The sequence below is a fragment of the Anolis carolinensis genome, chromosome 2, assembly GCF_035594765.1.
Source record: "Anolis carolinensis isolate JA03-04 chromosome 2, rAnoCar3.1.pri, whole genome shotgun sequence".
NCBI lineage: Eukaryota > Metazoa > Chordata > Lepidosauria > Squamata > Dactyloidae > Anolis > Anolis carolinensis.
The window spans coordinates 80,595,591-80,610,887 of record NC_085842.1 but is presented as its reverse complement, the minus strand read 5'-3'; the positions used below and the strand labels follow the sequence as shown (position 1 = coordinate 80,610,887).

General features: G+C 41.5%; 1 protein-coding gene across 1 annotated transcript; it reads right to left on the bottom strand.

Annotated features, from left to right (window-relative positions):
- Nucleotides 1-4,712: 4,712 nt before the first annotated feature.
- LOC100553300 (putative protein-lysine deacylase ABHD14B) lies at nt 4,713-15,018 on the bottom strand. The gene is made up of 4 exons (XM_003217568.4): nt 14,866-15,018; nt 10,983-11,218; nt 9,497-9,738; nt 4,713-6,125 (listed from the first exon to the last, which is right to left on the bottom strand). Exons 2-4 carry the CDS (start codon nt 11,188-11,190, stop codon nt 5,943-5,945), a joined length of 633 nt encoding a protein of 210 aa, XP_003217616.1. The 5' UTR covers nt 11,191-11,218; nt 14,866-15,018; the 3' UTR covers nt 4,713-5,942.
- Between the last annotated feature and the right edge of the window lie 279 nt (nt 15,019-15,297).

The following is a 15,297-nucleotide window of genomic DNA, read 5'->3' as shown; positions in this document are numbered from 1 at the left end:
CTGACGTCAGGGTATGACTATGTTCACTGGTATTACAATGTTACATTTTGCTTCATTGATTGAATATCTCTCCATTTCCTAGCATCAATTATATCACCATGAGGACAGCATCGGCCCTTCTGCACAGTTCTCTATTTGTAGTTCTCTGTAGTTATCTGTTTAAGTCTACCAGATCCTTTTGACTTGAGAACTTCATTAGATGCATGTTTTTTGCCACTGAGCTGCCACCCTGTAATTTTGGGTGATTTGTTTCTTACATGTTTTTAAAACATCTATAAAGTCTTCGTTAATGAATGATTTGGGTGAGAGCCAATCAATCTTGATAAGCATTTCATGGGTCCCATAGCTGGGTTAGTTGCTTGTTCTTAATGGAGATGAATTCCATTTAAAATATCAGCTTGAAGACCTTTTAGGCCAGCTTTGACACTGCGGGCTCAGTTGACCTCTGTGGCAAGGAGCACTTTCTAACAGGTTTCATTGGAGTGGAAAATTGCAATGGACGCATGGCACTTTTCATGTTTTTTTTTTCCTGGAGCTCAGTGTATGGCTCATCTAAGGTCATCCAGTGGGTTTCTGTGGTCAAGTAATCCAGGGAGCAGGGTGAGCTCTCATGTTAACCCCACCTTCTGCCAACCTAGCAGTTCAAAAACATGCAAATGTGAGTAGATCAATAGGTACCGTTCTGGCGGGAAGGTAACATTGCTCCATGCAGTCATGCCAGCCACATGACCTTGGACGTGTCTACAGACAATGTTGGCTCTTCGCTTAGAAATAGAGTTGAGCAGCAACCCCCAGAGTCGGACACAACTAGACTTAATGTCAGGAGAAAACCTTTACCTTTACTTAAAAAACCAAACCCTGGTCTTTAGAGTTGTAGTCCAAAGTTACACAACACTGGCGCTCAAAAGATGAATAACACAGTGCAAAAAGTAATAGAAATAAAGAATGATCAAAAGTAGGTCTAGTCTGAAAGTGCCATATGTCCTGCCTTACTTACAAATATGTATGCACACACTTTTCAGCCTGAATCACATTGTCATATAAAAAGAGAGCAGGGACACTGTTGAAATGTGCACTGAGAACACAGCTTTCCTCAGCCAACTCAAATTCTGCAAAGGGGGAGCGGGGCTGAAGAGGATCTCCTGCCAGTCCAATCTTGGTGAATTTTTTTTTACCTGAAATACTGTGATCAGAAAAGAGTGAGTGAAAGCTGTCAGTTTTATTATTCCCAAAGTAATTCTGTTGGCTGGTGCTCCCACAATGTAACCCAGCTCCTGACTCTAGTGAGATGACCCAGATAACCTAAGTAGAGAAAACACTCCACGTGCAAAATAAACGAATTACATGAATACAGAGGGGGAGGAGGATGCACAGACCTTTCTGACCCCATTCTTCCACAAATGAATCAGAGCAGAAATCTGAAGCCCAGAATGAAGAATGTAATTTTCACCATCCAGCAACCACCAGCCCAGCCTTGGCAGAGGAATGTGACACTCCTGGGGGATGAGATAAAAGCTACACAGTAACATGAGCTACCCAAACAGGAGCTGGGTGCCACTGAGCACATAACAGATTGTACGGACACTGAACAACAACTGCTCAGAAGGTGGGGGAGGGATTGAGGCTGCCATTGTTGTCTGTCTACTTCATGGGTACGTTTAGGGCTGGGTGCCAAACACCTGTTGGGAGTAGAAATATGCCCACACCAAATCTACTGTAAGGCATGATCTTAGTAGCTACGGCAAGCCTTTTGTCAAAGAACTGTTAACAACACTTGCCTGTGAGCCTTCAGGGCATAGAGGGATGAGTCTCCAGCAAGATCTTCAAAGTGTACGTCTAAAGAAAGCTCCCAGCACTGCCATTCAAAAAGACATAGTGCCATTTTTTGCCACTCCTCATAGGGCCTGCTCTCCAGACCCTTGATCATTTGAGTTGCCCTCCTCTGGACGCTTTCCAGCTTGTCAACATCTCCCTTCAATTGCGGTGCCCAGAATTGGACACAGTATTCCAGGTGTGGTCTGACCAAAGCAGAATAGAGGGGGAGCATGACTTCCCTGGATCTAGACACATTAATGCACCCTTTGAAATGGAGAAGTGAAGGGGGGAAACTGAAAAGAGAAGAAGCAAAATGTAAGAACTGAATATTATTGGGGAATAAGACACTTTTGGAGATAGAAAGTCATGAAATAAAACTTGAATGGCATTGATATTTTGGGTATGATAAGGTTTATGGTAAATGTAGATTTTAATAATCACTATGTGACATGTACTATAATGAGAATATGGGCAAGATTAAAAGCTAAATTGTGCCAAAAATACTACTACGGGTCTGAACAGAAGAAGCTTTTTTCTAGAAAAGAAACAACAGGTAGAGGATAAAATGATTAAGGTATCATGATATACTGAAGAATTGCCAAGGATTTTACAATGCAAGTACAAAAGAAAAGTTGTTGAGGGAAAGTTATGAATTCCAATTTTCTTTTATATACAGTCATTTGAAAGATTTAAATTAGGTAAAGATTTTGATTAAAGAATGTATGGTTTTGCACTGACAAAGTCTGAGTTTCACGCTCAAATTATGTATAAATGACAAACAATGGTAAAAGGTTGGTTTGTTTGTATTGTATATCTTATGCAATGTTTATTTCATGTAGATTTTATTCAGTAATTATTATTTTTACCAAATTTGCTGAATACTGGCATGAAGAATACGAAATGTGATACTCAACCAAAAACATTTTGCCTGATAATAGTTTTGTTTTTTTAATGTTAGGAGCGACTTGAGAAACTGCAAGTCACTTCTGGTGTGAGAGAATTGGCTGTCTGCATGGATGTTGCCTAGGGGGTGCCCAGATGTTTGATGTTTTACCATCCTTGTGGGAGGCTTCTCTCATGTCCCCGCTTGGGGAGCTGGAACTGACAGAGAGAGCTCACCCGCTCTCCCTGGATTCAAACCAGCGACATGTCGGTCAGCAGTCCTGCCGGCACAAGGATTTAACCAATTGTGCCACCAGGGGCTCCTGATAATACATTACAACTTCTGTTATCATAGAACAATTGGCTAATACAGTTCTTGCTGGTCCCACAAAGACTGAGATACTTTCCCTAACCAAAAAAAAATGTTCATTTGACACCGAGGCCATAACACATTGAGGCAAAATCCTCTGCCTTCTAACAGGTTTAATGTGTTTTCATCCCACAACTTTTCAGCATTGAGGAACTTCATTTTATACATACACCAGAGAGCCTGGAGGACACTCCCTTCTCCTAAGGTGCAGTCAATCCCAGGGCTTTAGATCCCAGATATAGATTTTTCTGACTGTGTGGGAATGACAGCCCCGGGCTGGCCAGTTCCCTGCCAGCAAATCCTCTGCCTAATAGGATAAAGTCCAATGTTTTGACAGCCATCCAAGCCTTCAGCCAGTCAGGGTGCAATGTGGCGATTAGAGCACCTCCCCACTTCTTACTGCTGGCTCCATCTGTCTGGACTCCCATCTGCGGAAAAGGAGCACAAAAGGAACAAGGCCAGGTGGCTGGGGAATAGCCTTGTGCCTGCCTTTAACCTGTCTCCCATCTGTTCACCTTGGTCATTCATTTAGTAATCCTTTGGGCATTTAGAAAAATCAGTTCGTGCTTTTACTCTTCTTTCTCTTGTTTATTCTCTGTGTGTATGATTATGCATGGTATTTTTAAGTTTACAAAACAAGATCTCATGGAGATAATGGAGAAAGAGACAGCCCACTGAGGGGAACTGACCAAATCCACAGATGCACTCCATATTCAGTTTTGATACCATTGTAGAACTACTTACATGCATCAAATCTGGTATAAGATGCTTTCAGAGAGACATGAAAGAGACTACAACCTAGTGACTGGATATATGCTTTGCAAGCATCTTTCTCTGTTCAAGAGCAGTGCTTCTCAGGTTTATGGGGGAGTTCAGGAATTATTTTTTCCAAATGTGCCAGGGACCAGCACACAAATATAGTGTTGGGAAAAATAGTTTCCAGACTTCCCCATTAGATAGACCAAAAACACTGCAAAGTATATACCATTTCACTCTGATATGAATTCCTCAATTGGTTTGCTTGCTTGCATACTTGCTTGCCTTCTCTCTCTCTCTCTCTCCCTCTCTCTCCTCTTTCTTTCCCAAATCTTACAAACTCAGGGCCTTGGCTTCTTTCCTTGATTCAATCCACCTGTAAAGGAATCTTCCTCTTTTCCTTCTACTTTCAATTTTTCCCAACATTTTCATCATCTCCAATGAGTCATGATGTTTTATATTATGCTCAAAGTACAACAGCCTCATTCTAAGCATCTCCTTTGCTCAAAACAATACAGTCTCCTATATTATAATCCAGTTTATATTCACATATTTTTCATTTTTATAATGCTGGAATCTTTTGATGTTTGTTTTAAGCTTTTAGTAATGATGACATAAATTATTTATGGGTTTGGTGGGACATGACTTCAAGTTTTTTTTAATACATTTTCATACAGAAAGATATTGCTTCAAGTTTATCTTCAGGGAGAAGTAAAGACTTTTCAAATAATTAATCTAATCCTAAAACTATTCCACACAGATCACATTTTCTTCCTAGCTTTCCCACATCTGTTGCTAAACAACTAGAAAAGGGAAGGATGTGGAAATGGGTGGGTCACAGAGCTGGAGTATAATGTAATTGCAAGATAACTGATCAACAAATGCAGCATAAATTACAAATCAGATTTATTTAATCGGAAATTATTGATTTTAACAAACAACCAGTCAGTCATCTGGAATCTACCTGAAATTGAGGCAATACATGCATTGTTGATTTAATTCATTTTCCCTCATCAGCTTCTTGAAAGCCTGGACCTGTTTTGCTAACCCTGCAACCCCTTTCATCATACCTAGGATAGAATGATTCAAGTATGCAACAAAATAGAATTCTCCTCCTTCGGTGACTTAACTGGTCCCCGAATGCATACAAAATTATTCTATTGTTACCTTCATTTTTACCAACGATGAGCAAACAGTATTGTAACATCTCCCATAAACCATTTCTTAAATTTTAGAATTAATATCTAAAATTAATATCTAATTTAACCACATAAGCCAGTAAGTGTGATGACCATGAAAAAGAGTTTCCTAAAATGGTAGCTTCAAGAAAAGAATGAGCATTTAACATATACACAGTGTTGAGAGATGTTCAGTAACCCAGATAGGAACTACAGGCATTCTTGTGCACCCTAAAATTTGCTCATCACAAAATAGTTGATTATCATTGTAACAAAAACTGGCAGCTTTCTCACTCTAAAGCAGGAAGAAAAAAGTTCTGACACAGAGAAGTATGTGCAGCAGGAGGTAGTGAAATGGCAGGAGGTTATCTAATTGAGATAGAAAATGTCTTTGCAGAGACCCCAAGAACGAAAATAGCCAAGATTTCTGCAGCTCATTGTGGATTGACTTTGAAAGACTCTTTGGATGTGAATAGACAGGTTTCCCCATCTTTACATCTGTTTCAGCCAGTCAGCTGTTGGCTTTTATGCTCATTTAAACAAAAAATAGATGGCTACATCAAAGTCATGAGTGAGTAATAGGAAAGAGAAAGAAATTCATGCCAGATCGCAATTAGCAAAATGGCAACTCAGGTCCCAATACATCTGTGTAGCAGATTCTAAGATCTTTTTATGACTAATGTGAATTCAGTGTAACCCAATGCATCTTACAATCAGAACATGGAAAGTCAGAGACATGGTGTAAAGAATGAAACATAAAAAAGCTATGTTCTGGATGCAGGAGCATTCATTTGTTAATGAAGTTGTCAGGGACTTCAAAAAGGCCCTGCTCCAGTTGTCAACAGAACTGTAGAAAAAGATCCTAATAACAAGGAAGCATAAACCAGAGAGATAGGTGAGAAAATAATTGATCGTGATCGGTTGCAAAATCAGTTCAAGCATCACTCTATGCTCTTCAGGAAATCCAAAAGACCAAGGTGCCACTCGTCTGGTTTGTCAAGGTAGCAGGCATGGCCGGCCCCTTTCATCAGCATCACTTTGTGATTAGGTAAATTCTTCAAATTGTTCAGGCTCACTTCACCTAGTTGAGCATCCTGGTCCCCATATACAATGAGCGTTGGTACCTACCGTAAGTACGAGAAAAAAGCAGGCATCAAGTGTGGTCAGATTAACAGAGGAAAAATTCTGCTGTTTTTTGGGTGTTAGCAATTAAAAAAATAACTCAAGGAAAAGACATTTACAAGCTTCCCCAATGTACTCAGTGTACCATGTACCCAGCCCAATATTAGCATTGAATAGCCTTTCAGCTTCAAAGCCTAGCTGCTTCTTGCCTGGGGAAATATTAAAAGCTATAGAATCAGGACAGCAACTGTAAAAAAAAAAAAAAAACAGGGGAATTCCAGACAGGAAACAATCAGGGTCAGCTAACACCTCCCAACAAAGGATTCCTTCAGGCTGGAAGCAGCCAGGATTTGAAGCTGAAAGGTTATTCAATGCTAATCAAGGAGGCCAATTGCAACATTCACACTTGCCTCCAACAGACAAGAGGTCTTTCTCCCATCGTGGACATGCCATAGATATATAAACCCCATTTGCCTAGTTTCCAAGAGACCTCACAACTTCTGAGGATGCCTGCCATAGATGTGGGTGAAACATCGGGAGGGAATGCTTCTGGAACATGGCCACACAGCCCAAAAAACTCACAGCAGCCAAGTGATTCCGGCCATGAAAGCCTTCGATAACACAATTCCTATTCTGGTATTTATTCTGTCTGTATTCCAGGCCACAGGAAAGTGGTGACTGGTTTCAGTGGCTGCTCTTTGCATATTCACTACAAGATACCCTTAAACACAAACAGTGCAGGAAAAAAAAATCCTCTACCAAGAACTTAGCAAAAAAGCATAGTTCCACACCAGATGCAATATAATTTGCCTATGTGTAGGGTCACTCTAGAATCTTACTGACCACACAAAATGTACACATATGTTCAATATCACTTATCCTGAATGTCTGCAAAAGGATTATTTCTGCCTGGTTCACTTTAAGTCACTCATCAAGCCAAACAAAGAGAGCAGGGAGCTAATAAGACACTGCTTGCTCTATCTTACAGTTAGTTGCTCAGGGCTTAACCCACCTTTAATGCTCTAAATATATCCAATTACTGTGAGCAGAAGAATGATCCTTTCCTGGTTAGGATAAAAGTGAAAATAAATGGGAAGGAAAGCAAACCTTTCCTTCTCATTTATTTGCAGAGAACTTGGATCTCTATGGCTGATCTTTTCAAGATTGACAGGACAGGAAAATCCCTACAAGGTATTGTCTTATAGTGTCACCATAGCTAAACATAATCAAAAACCTGCAGGCCCAATGCGCAAGGGTAAAGGCACATCCTGCAGTCTAAAACCCAAAAGTGGGTAAGAGTAAAGTGGAATGTTCTGCATTTGCAAAAGACATTACAAAGCAGCATCTTAGGGTTAGAGGGTGCTCAATTATTAGACTTACCCATCTGCTTCTAAAGCTGTCTTTTATTTTGACTGAAAAATTAGGGTTGAAGAGAAGTTTGACATAGCGGATCTCTATTTTGGATTCAAGGGAGTAATGTAGAGATAAGGAGAAAGGAATTCCTGCATCTCAATATTCACAAGTCTTGGAACATTCTTTTCAAATCTATAGATAGCCAGTAGAAAAGAGAAACAATACACAAGACTTCTCTGTTTGTTTGTGTCAGGAGACAGAACAATATAGGCCTGTTTTGCCTTGTAGGCATGTGTTGTGTGCCTTCGAGTCATTTCTGGCTCTAGAACCAGCGTGGTAAAGTGGTTTGAGCATTAGACTCTGGAGACCAGTGTTCGAACCCTCTCGTGGCCATGGAAACCCACTGTGCGACCCTTGGGCAAATCACTTTTTCTCAGTCTCAGAGAAAAGCAAAGGCCAAATCCCCTCTAAACAAATCTTGTCACGAAAACTTTGTAATAGGTTTGTCTTGTTCTTACAATGCTGAAATCATAAACTTGGAAGACACCTCAAGAGGCAACCGATCCAACTCCCTGCTATGCAGGAACACACAATGAAAACACTCTTAACATATGGCCTCTGGTTTAAAACCTCCAAGGACACCACTCCACCACACTCCAAGGTTGCATATTCCACTGCTGAACAGCCCTTACTATCAGAAAATTCTGACTAAAGTTAGGTGGAATCTCTTACCCTGCAGTTTGAACTCTCTTTTCTAGTCTCTGGAGCAGGGAAAAATTAGCTTGCTTCACCTTCAATATGACTTTCTTTCAAATATTTAAACATGGCTATCATTTCCACTCTTAACCTTCCATTCTCCAGGCTAAATATACCCAGCTCCCTAAGCCACTCCACATAAGGCATTGCTTCTAGATGCTGTACCATTTTGGTTGGCCTCTTCTGGACATGATCAAGCTTGTCAATATCCTTTTTGAATTGTGCTGCCCAGAACTTGAAGCAGTTTTCCAGTTAAGGTCTAACTAAGCAGAATAGAGTGGTACTATTACTCCTCTCAATCTAAGTACTATTCTCTTGTTGATGCAGCCTAGAATTACATTGGCTTTTTAGCCGTTGTGTCATACTGCTGACTCATGTTCAGCTTGTGGTTTACCCAGACTCCTAGGTCCCTTTTAAGTGTGCTGCTCTCAAGCCATATATCTCTGCATTTCATTTTTGTTTAAGCATGGTATCTTACATGTCTCCCTTTATAAAGATGTTGAATAGCACTGGTCCCAGGACAGACCCCTATGGCACCCTACTGGTCACTTCCTCAAGGATGAAAAGGAACCATTCATGCACACCCTTTGGATCCTCTTCAGAGAGAAATGACTAGAGGATCCTTCTGTCCTAGGCCCTGTACTATTCAACGTTTTTATAAATAACTTGAATGATGGAATAGAGGGAATGCTTGTCAAATTTGCAGATCACACCAAATTAAGGTGAATAGCTAACACCCCATAACTCAAAATTACCTGAAAAAAATTAAGACAGCTGGGCGAAAACTAACAAAATCAGTTTCTACATGGTGAAATTGTTGGGTATCTTTGAGTCATTTCTGAGTTATCGTGATGCTAAAGGCTTTCATGGTGAGGTTTATTCACAGTGTTTGCCTTCTTTTCAGGTTGAAAGAACCTGATTTGCCCAATGTCATTCAGTGGGTTTCCATGGTTGAGTGGGGATTTGAACCCTGGTTTCCACTCTCCTTTGCCTTCTATTGAAGCAAACCATGAGACAGTGACATGATGCTCTCTAGTGGTCAACTCAGAAACTATTTCTCGCTTTACAACTATTCTAGGCTTGCTGAACACAATTACTGATATCCTGCCTGCTCTGTTTTTCTCACACAATTCTGCAATCCCAGCTGCATCTCTCAATTATCTCCCAATTCTCCTCATTACCCTTTGTTGAAATACAATCTCTGCCCTGGCTTTCACCCCAGAACGCCCTCCACCCTCTAGCTACAGATGCCAAGCTGACATACTTTGACTCCGGCATATTGTGTGGCTGGGAATTTATCTGTGCAGATGGGTGCCACAGGGACATAGGCCTTGAACAGATCGCTGTGCTGGAAAAGAAATGGAAGCGAATACATCCCGCTGAGAGAGGGACTGATCACCACCGCCTGGTCGATCTGCAGAGCCTCGAAGACGGACTTCAAGAAGCTACCTGGGGCTGGCTCCCCAACAGGTGCTGGAGCAGTAGCCTCTTTGGAACGACCTAGTCCTGAATGGCAAGACATATAAAACACCTCATGTTACATCTACATTAAGCTCTGCATTGGGTCTCAAAGATATCCTATAGCTACATTATCAAGTTTTGCCAGTTGTAAGTAGGAAACATTAGAGAGGACCCAAGTGACACAGGAGAACTGCAAAAACATTAAACATTTTTGGCATAAGCAAACATCTGAATTCTACTGACTCCAGAAAAGCTGTTTCATACTGTACTATCCCAGATCGAGAAGAATTTCTCCATGTCTACCATCCCTGTTTATGATGTGGAGACATTTTTCTCCCTATATTCTAACATTGAGCCAGAGTTCCCCAATGAAACTGTTGGTGGGAGATTCAGAACAGACAAAAGGAAATGAAATAATTCTTTGCACAATATAGTGACAGTACAATATATGGGCATGAACGTGGATAGCTTTTAAAGGGAATAAGGCATATTCATGGAGGTTAGGGCTACCAATGACTGCATGGTGTGTTGGTTAGTACTACCAGCAGAAGCAGGAAATTCCAAATGCCAATTGCTGGGAAGAGGTGGCACTGCGCTCAAGTCCAACCTGTGGGCTTCCCATTAGTATCTGGTTAACCTTTATGGAAAGGGAATGCTTTTATGAGTCTTCTTTCTGGTTCAACAGAACTCTTCTTACATTAAATATTATTGATCAGAATATGATTAGGGAAGGTACATTTGAAGGTTGACCTGGTAAAATTAGTCTTCAGCCTGGTCAGCATTTCTCTAAGGGTTCATCGACACTGTAGGATTAATATGGTTTTACTACTATGACTCACTGTCACCGTGCTAGTGCCTCACCAAACTACATATCCAAGGATCCCATAGCACTGAGCCAAGACAGTTAAAGCAATGTCATATTAATTCTACAGTGTAGGTGCATCCCAAGTCTCCTGTTGACATGACTGAATAGCCGGTTTTAATTCTATGTTGTATGCATTCCAAGTGCCTTTTTGTGCATGAGAATGACTTATCACCATGTATAAATGATGTGATTTCTCAGTCCTGAATGGCAGATACTTATAATTCCCTAGATCAATTGCTGAGAAGCATGAGTATTCTTCTTCTATTGATCTTCGATTTGGCTATTGCGACAGGTCACAATAAGTCTTCAGTTTGATCCAGTTCTTGAGGGGGGTGTTACACTTGCACTTAGATCTTGTTTCCCACCACAGCACCTGCCCATAATCTTCACCCTACTTTCCTCACCCACAGAGACTCTGACATACCAGGCAGGTCAATAGCTACAGCTCGATATCCAGCTTCCGCCAACTTAGAGAGAGTCTGGAGGTTCAGCCAAGTCTCTGATGAAAAACGAATGCCATGTAGCAGCAAGATGGAAAGCCGAGGAGCCTGCTGCGCCGGTGTGGCTTGTCGGTAGAACAGGGTCTGTCCACCTACTGTGATGGTACTCTCAGTCACTTGTGTGGCAGCCATTGCTGCTGGTTTGTGGCTTCCAGGTCACCTAAAGGTATGAGGGACAAATAAAATAAAAATAAATAACAAGAGAAACATCATAGACTCCCACCTGCCTAGTGCTTCCAGTCTATCTGATGTGGAAGACGAGCAATTATTTTATCCAGCTGCCCAACGAGATATACTGTATTTGTACCTATTGGGTCCAACTATTTCTTTCTTTGAAATTTGTCGGGGACCAGAAACCAATGGCTCACAATTCAGCACTGGCCCAGAGATAACTGCTTTGAATATTATTGAGGAAACCCCTTTGCCTCGTGCTAGGAGCCTGGAGTGCTACTTCTAGTTTGCAGGGCCGTTTCTTCACTTTACATTTTGTGCTCAAGTATGGATGCCCACATGTAAAATCTCACACCTCAAATTTCAGGTTATCCTTTCAAAAGGAGGACGTAAGAAGAGGTTGCTCCTCTAGTCCGGAGAATTCTGAAGGCCCACACAACACATTTGATGTGCACACTTAAAAAACCGACACATCATTGCATGTGAATAAATTGAGGTAGTGAAGTTGAGCCAGGCCTTACAAAGTGAAGCACTGGGACTTCTTGAGTAGCAGAGACTATGGGGTCTTTTGCCACCCACCCTAGGTTTCCGTGTTCTTTCTGACTTTAACTGAGATCCTTATATAAATTGGAAGAAAGGAGAGCATGAATTGAATTTTTCTAGCTGCAATACATTGATATCAGCTATCCATGTTGCACTGCAACATATTTTAAGATTGCTTGATCTATACTGGTCAATCAAGACCCAGAATTTTCTTTTACAAGGCAGATGGCAGAAATGAGAATTTGTTTATTACTATGGATGAATCTATGTGCTTGTGTTTGAGTCTTTCCATGAGAGGAAATGCTGTGAAGGATGCCCACTCTTCAAAATTTATCACTGCACCACTAGTTGACTATACTAGAGTACAAGAATGGAAAGTGAGAACTGGCCTTTAGTTAGAGATGCTGGGATAATCTCGGGTCACCTGGCATTAGAAAGAGATAACTTAAAAGAAGAATTCCAGTTTTACCAGAAAGAAAGCCTATTTATTACAAGGTAACATTCACTTTGAGCCCCCGGTGGCACAATGGGTTAAACTGCTGAGATGCTGAACTTGCTGACCAAAAGGCTTGAACCCAGGGAGCAGAGTAAGCTCCAGCTGTCATCTCCGGCTTCTGACAACCTAGCAGTTCGAAAACATGCAAATGTGAGTAGATCAATAGGTACCGCTCTGACAGGAAGGTAACGGCACTCCATGCAGTCATGCCAGCCACATGACCATGGAGATGTCTACGGACAACGCCGTCTCTTCGGCTTAGAAATGGAGATGAGCACCAACTCCCAGAGTCGGACACGACTACACTTAATGTCAGGGGAAAACCTTTACCTTTACTACCATTCACTTTATCTCTTTTCTGTACTGGCAAGAGGTTTGCAGGGGAGGAGGAATTACAGAACCTTTGAGCCGCATACAATAAACAGGCAGGGTTCTATGTTATCAACTGAAGTGTCCTCCCTATGTTTCTGCCCTCTCTACTCCCCACACAGGACTTTGCACCTTAGAGGGGGTAGGGTTAGGGTTAGGGTAAGGAATCACACTGTAATGTCTACAGTCAATGGGGGTGTTTCTGAGCCCCTAGCAGCTCTCCGTTATGGATAACCAGAAGTGAGTACAGCCTTGCACTCCCTAGTTCCACCATGACATACACAGACCCATATATATCCACACATTACATAATACACACAAACCCACCCCTAGGGACTACAGGCTGCACACTAGTGTGTTCCAACACACAGTTTGGAAAGTTCAGCACTAGGTTCTCACATACTCCTTTGAATGTTGCTCCAGGGTATGGGGCAAAAAGAAGGCACTGTCCCCACAAGTAGTAATTCTGCTCTCCCCCATGAATTTTTTTCTTTCATCCCCAAATTTCTAGCATTGCAGTAGCTTAAGATTTCCAATGAACATTTAAAAATGCTAGTTAGGTATCTTAATTCAGAGAGTGGAGAATGTGAATACAGCAAATATGTTTTGCACGCGAATGATTTCCAGTGTGTCACTCTCTGCCAAGCTAGAAATTGGAGGGCTGAAGGAACATTTCATCTGGTGGGACAGAATCCATATGTAAGAGGAATGCCCTCATTTTGCCTCCCACCACAAACTGTATATCCTTTTCTACCCAGAGAGGGGTTCAGCCTGGAAAAAAACCTTTCCCGTTTAAGTCAGTGAGTCTTGTGGATCATGCAAAAGTGTCACTCTGCTGGATGAAATCACAATGTTGACATTTCTTTAGAATTATACAAGTCTTCCCCACCTATCAGATCCTGGAAGGGAAGCTGGTAAACTGAATTTCAGAGAACACTAGAAAATGTCTGAGTTTGAAGAGAGTGAGAAAAAATAATGTGAAATCTGGACTCCCTAATACTACCATTTTCATGGGGGTGACCATCTAACAAATCACATTGTCTGAATGGTGGGAGAGGCATTTGCTCTGTTCCTCCACCCTGCATGTGTGAACTGGGTTGTCAATAATTCACTTACGCACAGTATTTTCTGCTGGAAAAGAGGCAGGAAAAGTTACCAAGAGAATGTGAACATACCAAATATGACTTCTGGGTGTGAAGGATTTTCAGTGATTCACTCTCTGCCCTCCAGCAAATTGGGGACTAAAGGAAAATTTCACTTGGTGGGGCAGAAATCATATTGGGAGAGGAATCCCCCCCCCCTCGAGAAAACTACAGCTACATGCCTCTATAGCAGACCATTTTAGACATACATCATTTTGCAAATCAGTAATTCTTTTTACTAGGAAACCAGAGATTAAAACAATTACGTTTAAGAGATAAAGACACATACATAAATTGTAGTAACAAAATGTATGGAAAAATAACATATCTCACAAAACCTTTCATTTATATATACATATTTAAAATATATGATCTATTGCTTGGTTTCTTGTTTGTGTGACACACTAATGTGTCTTGACACAGAGTTTATAAAGCTCTGCTTTATACTGAGACAGGACAAATCTTACCAAAAGCCCTGTGATGTGTTTGCCTTACTTATTTATTTCAGGTCACCATAGGTGAAGGCACAAAAAAGCAGCCACTACTAAAAGAATCAGAAAGGGTTTTGGGAAGTCCATGTAAAGCTAGAAAACAAGGGCTGCATCAGGCAGAAAGGTAGGATTAAGTCCACCCCTGTCGTTATCTAAGCATGAAACATCTGGGATCACAGAAACAAATGCGTCTGTCAGGCAGTTCCCCACCTTTCTTAGGGTGAATCTATACTACATAATTATTGTGGTTTGATACCACTTTAACTGCTATGGTTCAATGCTATGGAATCCGGAGATCTGCAGCTGGGTGAGGCACTAGTCCTCCTTGGCAGAGAAGCCTAAAAACCTTGTAAAACTACAACTGCCAGGATCCCATAGCTCTGAGCCATGTCAGGAAAAGTGGGGAGCATCCAAATCAACTCTCTTGGGGAGCATCCAAATCAACAAGGCGCTCTTTGCAGAAAGCCTTACAAACCGCCCTGTCTGCACTCTTTCCCCCCACTGTCTTCTGCAAAGCACAGTCCTAACTTAGATGGAAATAGAGAAGAAATCTGAACTGGACTACTTTCCTAACTGTTGCAAATGGGAAGTTTACCCGTTTAGAGTTGGAGGAACAGCTTTTCTGGGCACAGATCGAGAGAGATGAGGAGCTTCCGGGTCCAAAGGTACTAAAGGAAGCCTGAGGAAAGAAAGGCTGGCAGAAGGGGACAAGAATTGCATGGAAAGTTACTACTTTGCTAAGTGAAAGTTCACATGAATGAACAGCAGGGACATCTAGTGGTCAGGATCCCCACAGTCAGCTGGCAGAAGCAGCCTCAGTGGGCATCTACACTGTAGAATTAATGCAGTTTGAGCCTGCTTTAAAGGCCTGGGCTCAATGCTATGGAACCATGGGAGTTGGAGTTTGGAACTTTAACAGAAAGTCCTTGTAAAACTACAATCCCCAGATTTTTATAGCATTGAGCCGTGGCAGTTAAAAGTATATGTACCCCCAGTCTTTTGATTAATGACTGAATGGGAAATCCTG